The sequence below is a fragment of the Cynoglossus semilaevis genome, chromosome 17 (assembly GCF_000523025.1).
Source record: "Cynoglossus semilaevis isolate Cse_v1.0 chromosome 17, Cse_v1.0, whole genome shotgun sequence".
Classification (NCBI taxonomy): Eukaryota; Metazoa; Chordata; class Actinopteri; order Pleuronectiformes; family Cynoglossidae; genus Cynoglossus; species Cynoglossus semilaevis.
Genome location: NC_024323.1, coordinates 11,978,794 through 11,988,569, shown reverse-complemented (window position 1 = coordinate 11,988,569; position 9,776 = coordinate 11,978,794). Strand labels below are relative to the sequence as shown.

At 44.9% G+C, this 9,776-nt stretch overlaps 1 protein-coding gene across 2 annotated transcripts; it reads left to right on the top strand.

The window, feature by feature from the left end:
- Positions 1-5,609: 5,609 nt before the first annotated feature.
- actb2 (actin, beta 2) lies at positions 5,610-9,776 on the top strand. 2 transcript variants are annotated; one of them, XM_008330221.2, is made up of 6 exons: positions 5,610-5,761; positions 7,158-7,287; positions 7,542-7,781; positions 8,182-8,620; positions 8,707-8,888; positions 8,978-9,776. In XM_008330221.2, exons 2-6 carry the CDS (start codon positions 7,165-7,167, stop codon positions 9,119-9,121), a joined length of 1,128 nt encoding a protein of 375 aa, XP_008328443.1. In that variant the 5' UTR covers positions 5,610-5,761; positions 7,158-7,164; the 3' UTR covers positions 9,122-9,776.

Sequence of the window (9,776 nt, the reverse complement as noted above, 5' to 3'; positions counted from 1 at the left end):
AAGGGGTGAGGGGGGGGGGTGAGTAGGGTTTCCCTCTGTGAAACTATGACCAGTCACAGATGGCAAACAATTGGTCACTCACTTTTCAACTGGAGAAGAGAAGAGAGGAGAGGGGAGAACACGGAGGGGGATGGATGAAGAAGAGACAAAAGAGGGGAGGAAGGAGGGAGGAATGTTGGAGTGAACGACTGAAATATGACAAATGATAATAAATGTGTCCGTGCTAAGTAATAAGTGATGTGTGAAGGAGACGTTTTCTAACTTTACGACATCATTGAAGGAAAGAACATTTTTACATTTTTTTATTTTGTTCACTTCCTTCGACACACACGCTCTCACACTGTATTTGAACTGTGGAACCTGATTGGACGACACTAGGCGTTGGTCATTATCTTCTCCTAATGTCCGTCCGCGTCTCCACATGTAGACGTTCGATGACCTCTGTGTTCTATTATGGTTTTCCACGTCTGTCTCCAGTTTCCAGACTCACTCAATGCTAATAGCAGCTAATGTTTCCCGCGTTGAACTGCAGTTGGAGTCAAGAAAGCTGAGTGTGTGTCGTGTTGAACTGCAGTCACGGAGTCTTGTAGTTGGAGTCAAGAAAGCTGAGTGTGTGTGTGTGTTTGTTCAGTAACAACAAAAATTCTCCCCTGGTTTGAACGGATATCAGACACGTTGGTCTTTGTTTTTGCTGCAGCCACTACTTAGGAAATCCCTTCTGTTACATGAGAAATAAAAAAAAATAGAGAAGGAAAAGACTGACTCAGGAGGAGATGAAAGGAAGGTCTGTGTCTTAGGGTGGGGTCTGTAATCAGAATGATGTCTTTGATCCTTTCATTTGCCCAAAATGACACATGTCTGTTCTTTTCAACAGGGAATATAAAAAGTCAGAAAGAAGAAACCCAGAGGAGAAGCACATGTGTCTGACTGACTGCACGTCCACTGAAGAGTAAAGAGTAAGTGTTTAAGAAATGATTTTACTTCTTTAAGATATCAGTGTGAGTGAGTGTGTGTGTGTGTCCGGTCTTTATATACTTGTGGGGACATTTTGCAGATACTTTTTTCCCCGTGATCCATCCATCCATTTTCATCCGTTACCGGGTCACGGGGTCAGCAGTGTACATTCAATACACAAGTTCTTCTCAGGGCAAATATTTTCATATTTTGACGTCGGCTGCATATCAGGTGTCATGGCGATCTTTCGTGTCTAACCCAGAAAATGTCTTTGAACCCTTTGAAGACTACGGTCCTTTGAAGTGAAACACTGTAACCAGAGTTCGCCACTTTCCTCTGATGGTTTATACAAATATACACAGCTTATTCTGTTAAAGTTGTGTTATTTAACAAATCAACCTTAAGGTGTATATCAGTGTGAGGCTTCAGTTCAAGTCATTTCTTAAATGGGCGACTTAAGAAATTTAGCTGAAGCTGTAAATTCAATACACAAGTTCTTCTCAGGGCAAATATTTTCATATTTTGACGTCGGCTGCATATCAGGTGTCATGGCGATCTTTCGTGTCTAACCCAGAAAATGTCTTTGAACCCTTTGAAGACTACGGTCCTTTGAAGTGAAACACTGTAACCAGAGTATCTCTACAAATTGTTTGGCCGACGTGTATCAGTTCAGCCAGTGTTTGGTCCCAGGAAGAAATCGTGAGCAGCAGGATACAGAATCCAGTAGATTTCGTACGTGGTTCTTTCACCATAATCACTTGTCGTCCAACCAGGACCAGTGTTGTTGCCGAGACCTACAAACCATGTCTTCACTCTTTAAGTAAGTCTGGACTAAAGTCTACTCACTGGGTGTGTTTGTGTTAGTCCCTGTATCAGTGACGCTTCCTCAGCCTTAAACCATGACCTTCTAAGGTTTGGAGCTAAAAAAAACTTTTACTTTTTAAAGTAAAAAAGGAAGTTGTGTTTTTGACAAGATCAGAGGTTTGAATTAAGATTAAAAGGCCACGCATAGTTGGGACTCTATTACACTGCATGAGTGTGTGTGTGTGTGTGTGGTGACTGTGAAGATATTTGTCAGCAAAGTGTCAAGTGTGTTCTCTGACCCCGACACATGTATACACTCTCCCAGAATTCATGTCCAAGCTTAGCTTCTAACTCACTCACACACACACACACACACACACACACACACACACACCTCTGCTGTCATCCCTGATGACTTCTTGGTGATGATTAGCCACAGTCATATAATACTGTCTGATCTTTGAGCTCTCCACGCACTTGAATATAAACACACATGTTGGTCAGCGTGTAAATCATTGACCGGTCACATGGACCTGGTGAGTCCTGACCTTAGCTCAACAACACACAAGATTTGAGCACGGATCTGTCGACGCCGGCCGTAAAAAAAAAAAAAGCATCAAATGAGATCATCAAAGCCACCTGACATGTGATCACGATTGTTTGAGTTTTTTGGTAGAATTCCTCTATTGTTCAAACCTATTTTTTTTATATATGATCTTAAATTCAGATCTTCTTTAACAGAACCTGGTGATTCATTTATTATTGTAGTCCAACTTTAGACGGGACTGAGGTCTTATTCAGCAGATTAATAGAAGTTTTGTTGTGGACATGCTGCTGATATGACATCATCACCTTCATCTCTTATCAGTCAGGTGTGTCTAAAAATAGCATTTAGAACTGTAGAAATCTTCCAGAAAAAAAAAAAGAAAAAAGATCATTATTAATCAAGGAAGAACCGTTATATTTTTCCACAGACTCGCAGAAACACAAGTCCTTTTCTTCTGTACGATCTACCGTTGTCACAGCAGCCATCACCTGGCTGAACTCTTTGGTGCTGTTCTATTTTTCACAACTGCCGAACTCTCACTCTGTAAAAAAAAAAAGCAACAAGGCGGTGAAATTCATCATCATCCTCCTTATCTTTACGACTGGAATCCATCGGCTTCACGTCTCACCCTGACACTTAAGAGGCAGCTTCGGTCTGAAAACTACCAGTTGTAGTTGTTGTTTAAGGTTCACTTAGTTGGACGAGTGCTATGTTTAAACAACTAATAAACAGTTGGCGGAACACGACGCGTGCACGTGCGTGTGTACGAACCCTGTCAGCAACAGAAATATACAGAAAAAAAATGTCGTTTTTTTTTTTTAGTTAGGTAACTTTATGGCACAGAGAACCTTGGCAGAACTGCTCTGCTTTACACACACACACACCCCTCTCTCTCTCTCTCTCTCCCTCTCTCTCTCTCTCTCTCTCCCACTCACACTCGTACAACACAGTCTGTTATGATACACGAGAGGAGATTTCCTGGGACGGTATTCCAAAAACTTGGCAAGTCAGACATCCCACTGATGAGCGATGACAACATGGCATTTAACTGTGACCTGTGACTGACTACTACTGAGCTGCACACCAACACACACACACACACACACACACTGTTTGTTTTTTACTGTTACAGTACACATTTTCTCCCTTATCAATACTCTGCCGGTAAAAAAAATATCACGATAAGTTGATAATAATGAAGTAGAGTGTATCGTTAGATTGCGTCGGGGCCATTTGAATAAATCACACCATGTTAAGGTAAGGCTGGGTCAGAGCAATGATTTACTCACCAAGGAGTGGGGACGATATATTGATAAACTGACTAACACACACACACACACACACACACTCCTGGGTTACACCTTTTGCACCTACGAGTCTCCAGCATCAGTTTATTTCCGAGCTCTCAGTCCAAACACCCGGGGCCACACCCTTCATCTCAGCCTCTCATCACACACACACGCATCACCGTCGACCTCTGACTGACTCACACACCATTTCAGGCTGACTCTGTAGGTGAGTCCTGACTGTTACCAGTGAGGTGTAACGTCTGTAAATCAGTCCGTGAGCCCAGCAGACCTTTGATCTCTTCCTGTAAAGCCTGCTGGACTCTGACAGGTACTGCACCTCACGGCTCCACAGTCTCGGCCTGTGTTGTTCTGAAACGGCTGGATTTGAAGCTGGTGTTAACGGCCACACCAGGTTTGTTTGGTGGAGGACAATAATGAAGGAAGAGAACGCCGGGCTGTAACTTTGATACGATCAGCAGAGAGGAAGAGGAAGTGGTGTAGTAGGAAGAAGAAGAGAAGTTGTAGCATGTCTCACAGGCCACACTTTTTAAGTTTTTAAATAGGACCCACCGCGTCCATCTGTTCCAGGGTATATAAATACCAACAGAGTGTTGGGAACAATGAACGAGAACAGAAAAGGGCAGGTGTTGTTGGAGTTAGGGAGGATAAAAAGACAAAGAATGAATGGTTGTGTCCAGAGTCCGGAGGTGAAGACGGAGGTGGAGATTGACTACAAAACATTACTGAAGTCAATTTGATTGAATACAGTTTCATTGTGGGATAACATCACTGTGCTGTATGAACATGAACATGAGCAATCGTGAACCTTGAACATTTCCTCCGAGACGGTGTCACAACAGCCATGTCAGTCAGGATGTGAGTGAAGCAACAAGAGAAATGTCCCCAGAAATCCCTACATTTCAGCTAAAAGGCCTGAGCTGGGATTATTCAGGCCTGATTTACACACACACACACGTACACACTGGAATAATCCACATTTGGTCACTTCAGTATTCTGTCCTACACCTGATGTGTAGCCACGGCCGTGACTATGAATGTATGCAGCGTTTTTTTCCTCCCTGCACAGGCGCAAAAAACCTTAACCGGCACTTTACATGTGCTGATGTCATCGGGGCGATGTAGATGTTCCTGGTCAGGGTGGAGCAGGATGAGTTTCAACGCCAGTGATCGATATTAAACAATATAAGTGGGGTTTTTTTGCTGCCATTGACTGGTGCAGTAAAAGTGTCCCATTTCAGTGTGCTGCTGCGTTTACATGACTGTGTGAAGCATTAAATCTGATTTCTATGGAATCACAAGTGAGTAATGTGGCTGCTAATGTGGACAGTCATTATCCCCAGCACTTTTTACCCCTCTGTCTGTCTGTGTGTGTGTTGTTGTGTGTGTCATGTGCTTGACCTGACTGGTGATGCCGGTCAATGACACCGACTAAAGCTCGCTGCAGCTATTCCAAAGTGTACACAAGTGACTTTAGCATCACCCTGTGCCGTCCATGACTCGACCGCGGTTGTGTTTTTTCCCCCGAGTCGGACGGAGGAATAGTGAGGGCAGCCCTGGCTAACAGACATGTGGAGTCCTAGCTCTAGCACCAGCTCTCAGGGAGGAGTCCAGGCTGTTAGGAGTCTGAACGCTTCACAGTTTATCACAATAACGTGTCGTCTAACGGTTCTGGAACAGGTGCATGTGGATACATAAACCGCTGATCAACGTCTGAACGTCATTTCAGACGCATATGAAACAGTATGTCGGATATCAGGCAGACCAGGCCTCACAACAGCGGTCCCTCGCCTCACATTTTCTTGAATCCTTTTGCTGTTATCGCCTCCCTCGGCCCCGCTCCTCTCACCCCCCTCCCCTAACCTCCTCTCCCCTCCTTCCCTCTCCCTCTCCCTCTCCCTCAAATCGCGAGCGCTCAGTGCACCACATTGTGCACGCGACGTGCCCGGCTCTGTGACGCTTGACCAATGAGAGAGCGCCATTCCGAAAGTTTACCTTTTATGGCTAGAGCCGGGCAACTGATGCAGTATAAATGAAACGCACCCACATTCAGCGGATTCACTCTGAGCTCCGTCACACACACAGCTTGTGCGGGATATCATTTGCCTGTAACCGGTTCCCTTAAAGCGAAAAGCCCCCCCACCCAAAGGTAAGCGAACATAGCATTTTTATTAATTGTTTTTGCAAAAGGAAAAATAATTTAAAGAACAATATTTGTGTAAACAATGGTTTGTTAATTTTCCTCAAAAGCTAAAAAAAAAAATGTTTTCTTGAAACGTATGGAAATGCCTGGACCACGAGGTTCTTTGTCCAGTCACACGTCAACTCATGCTAATATTTGATTTATTTGAAATCCCGTATTCAAATAAGAATTGTTTCGTGTTTTATAAATTGACTTTTCAAACGTAGAGCCGCTGCGTAAGGACCGTTAACTTAACAGGTGCTTTAAGCGTGGCCGGCTTATCTTTAACCGTAGGCTGCGGCGCTGTCTCCACCTGTGTGCGTTTCCTTTTTTTTAATTTTTATTTGGGAGTTGGTTGTATTCGGTTCTCTTTTTTTCTTCCACTGATAGAAGCGAAAAGGGGGGGATTTTGAGTTGAGGATGTGGGGAGCCCTGCTGGTTCCCTTTGTGCGCCTTGATGCGGTGGGGTGTGACCTACTTTAGCATATTAGCTTAGCCAGACTGAGCTAACGCCGCCCTTCATAGTTGCAGCCGTTACATTTTAAACAGTTTCGCTAATTATTCAGGCGTGTCTTGATTTTTTTTTTTTTTTCCTTCTTCTTTTAAAACAGCATCTTTTTTTCAAGTTTAAACCACTTAATGATAAAGCCGACAAAGAACAATTGACTCGTTGAAAACTTAATTTAGTTGCCGTTTATTAATTGTTCTCGCTATTAAAATGATGTGCTGCCAATTACAACTAAAGGAAATGAGGAAATTCCGGGCGACGAACGTACTCGCAGGGGAAAAAAGGCGTGGCTTTCAGGAAACGGAGCATCAGTCATGAAGTTGAAGTCTCTTCATGAGTCACCGTGAGGCCGTTATGCAACTCAGTTTCTCTCCATTAGTCGATGTCCGGTCTGAACATATTTGAGAAACCATTAAAAACGTATGTTTTCTGCGTCAACTGACCGGCGTGCGTTGAATAAAAATGATGGCGGTGATGACGCAGTTGAGTAACGGTTTTCTGGGGCTTATGAGAAATCTAACTGATGATGGCGACTGCAGTGACCGTAGGGAGTGGTTTTGGTGCCGGCCCTGACTAAGGCCAGTAATCGGTTTTCTCGCCCTGTTCCGCTGCTCTGGATGCCCGCCATGGCGCCGGTAGCCGCATAGCTGCTCAAAACCCAACCATGTCCATATATGGTAATAAGCGAACGCAGCGCCACTTCCTTTTGTCTGGAGCGTCTGGGCGTGTAAAGCAGTAGCTCCACCTAGTGGCAATTTGGTGAAATGCAGGTGGCGAAATAAGGGGAAGTGTGAGGGGCGCGGTGTTCTAATCGATCATTGTTAACGTTGCTCTTTTTTTCCTTCTTTTTAACAGTTCAGCCATGGAAGATGAAATCGCCGCACTTGTTGTTGACAACGGATCCGGTATGTGCAAAGCCGGATTCGCTGGAGATGACGCCCCACGTGCTGTCTTCCCCTCCATCGTCGGTCGCCCCAGGCATCAGGTGAGTGACGTCACAATACAACTCCATTGATAATTATAGGAAGTTGTGCTTCTTAATCAATTTAATACAGTTTATTTTTTAATTTATAATAATTTAATATTAATATTTTAGTAATTCATAAATTATTTATTTTCTCCAACAAGTCTTTGATATTTGAACAAATACTCTAAATACCCTCTAAGTTTACCTGTACAGCATTTGCAGGTTTTTATTTTTTTATTTTTTGTTAAACAAATTCTCTTTTGTCCTTTCAGGGAGTGATGGTGGGTATGGGCCAGAAGGACAGCTACGTTGGTGATGAAGCCCAGAGCAAGAGAGGTATCCTGACCCTGAAGTACCCCATCGAGCACGGTATTGTGACCAACTGGGATGACATGGAGAAGATCTGGCATCACACCTTCTACAACGAGCTGAGAGTTGCCCCTGAGGAGCACCCCGTCCTGCTCACAGAGGCTCCCCTGAACCCTAAAGCCAACAGGGAAAAGATGACCCAGGTATATAAGCCCCTGCAGACACTGTAACATGTAAATTGTCACATGGCTATAATGACATCACTCTTCAGGGGTAGTTGTCTGATTTCCCCCTGAATTCTCTCCTGCTCTATTCTTACTTGGTCCTTCCTCCCCCTCTTCTTCCAGGACCTCTTCTCTATAAGATGATTTCTCATCAACAGGTCTCTTGACAGTGTGCCTTTTTTGCACTTGTGTCATTTGTTGAGCACTTAATTGGCGTTGAACTTGCACAAGTGTGAAGGAATGTTGACTTTTCTACACTGAGTCCTACTAACTGAAGTCTGAGTCTAACTCAATTGCATGGAGAGATGCAGTGGCCACTCAGTTTGAACTCACTGCTCGTCAATGCAGAAGAACTAAACTGTGTGACGTGTCTTTACAGATCATGTTTGAGACCTTCAACACCCCCGCCATGTACGTTGCCATCCAAGCTGTGCTGTCCCTGTATGCCTCTGGTCGTACCACCGGTATCGTCATGGACTCCGGTGATGGTGTGACCCACACAGTGCCCATCTACGAGGGCTACGCCCTGCCCCACGCCATCCTGCGTCTGGACTTGGCCGGCCGCGACCTCACAGACTACCTCATGAAGATCCTGACAGAGCGTGGCTACTCTTTCACCACCACAGCCGAAAGAGAAATTGTGCGTGACATCAAGGAGAAGCTGTGCTATGTCGCCCTGGACTTCGAGCAGGAGATGGGCACCGCTGCCTCTTCCTCCTCCCTGGAGAAGAGCTACGAGCTGCCCGACGGACAGGTCATCACCATCGGTAATGAGAGGTTCCGTTGCCCAGAGGCCCTCTTCCAGCCTTCCTTCCTTGGTGAGTTCTCCTGACTTGATGTCAGGTCTCGGTCTCTGTGGTGTGTTTACAGTCCCTCATACTAAATGTGTTCAATTTGTTCTCAGGTATGGAGTCCTGTGGCATCCACGAGACCACCTACAACAGCATCATGAAGTGTGACGTCGACATCCGTAAGGACCTGTATGCCAACACTGTGCTGTCTGGAGGTACCACCATGTACCCTGGCATCGCCGACAGGATGCAGAAGGAGATCACAGCCCTGGCTCCATCCACCATGAAGATCAAGGTGCTTTGATGTCCCTGCTTTTATGCCCAACATTAGCATTGATTGCATGTAAAACCTTTTCTAACTCTTTATTTTCTCCTCTTCTGCAGATCATTGCCCCACCAGAGCGTAAATACTCTGTCTGGATCGGAGGCTCCATCCTGGCTTCCCTGTCCACCTTCCAGCAGATGTGGATCAGCAAGCAGGAGTACGATGAGTCCGGCCCCTCCATCGTCCACCGCAAATGCTTCTAAACAGACTGTTCCTTCTTTCCCTCCCCAAACAAATGCCCAACAACTTCAGCTCTGTGCAAAACAACCACACCACACATTTCACATACACACTCAGGCGCAGAGCCTAAATGACCAACTCATTGGCATGGCTTCACCTATTTTTGGCGCTTGACTCAGGATTTAGAAAACTGGAACAAAGGAGACAGTAATGTTTGGCTAGGTTAAAACAAAAAGTTACCCCAGGGGTTGCGGTTGCAACTGGGAACTTTAACAAATGTACTTTTTTTTCTTTGAGTCATTCCAAATGTTTGTTAACTGCATTGTTCAGACACATGGTTCCAAATGTTAACTGCGTTGTTCAGACACGTATTTGCCTCTGTGAAGGCTGCCCAGTGGTCGGCGCATACTCAAACATGGTTGTAGTATCGCTTGTATGTAAATTATGTCTGGGTTTTTTGTACTTTCAGCCTTAAGAAAAAAAATCTTGGTCCTGTTAATTTTCTTGTTTTTGTTATGCAAAACCCAATCTTGACCTGCTTCCCCCTGTTGGAGGTTTCATCCCAGGGATGGTGGGCAAGGTCTCAAAGTGATGGGTAACATGGGGTGCCAGACCAGTGGGGCCAACCTGTACACTGACTAAACAATCCCAATAAAGTGCACATGTGTTCCGACATGA

Excerpts from the sequence above, each read along its gene's own strand:
- actb2 (XM_008330221.2), top strand. The coding sequence starts at position 7,165 with ATGGAAGATGAAATCGCCGCACTTGTTGTTGACAACGGATCCGGTATG. Across the intron at positions 8,621-8,706 it reads CTTCCAGCCTTCCTTCCTTG|GTATGGAGTCCTGTGGCATC; the intron begins GTGAGTTCTCCT and ends ATTTGTTCTCAG. Across the intron at positions 8,889-8,977 it reads CATCCACCATGAAGATCAAG|ATCATTGCCCCACCAGAGCG; the intron begins GTGCTTTGATGT and ends CCTCTTCTGCAG.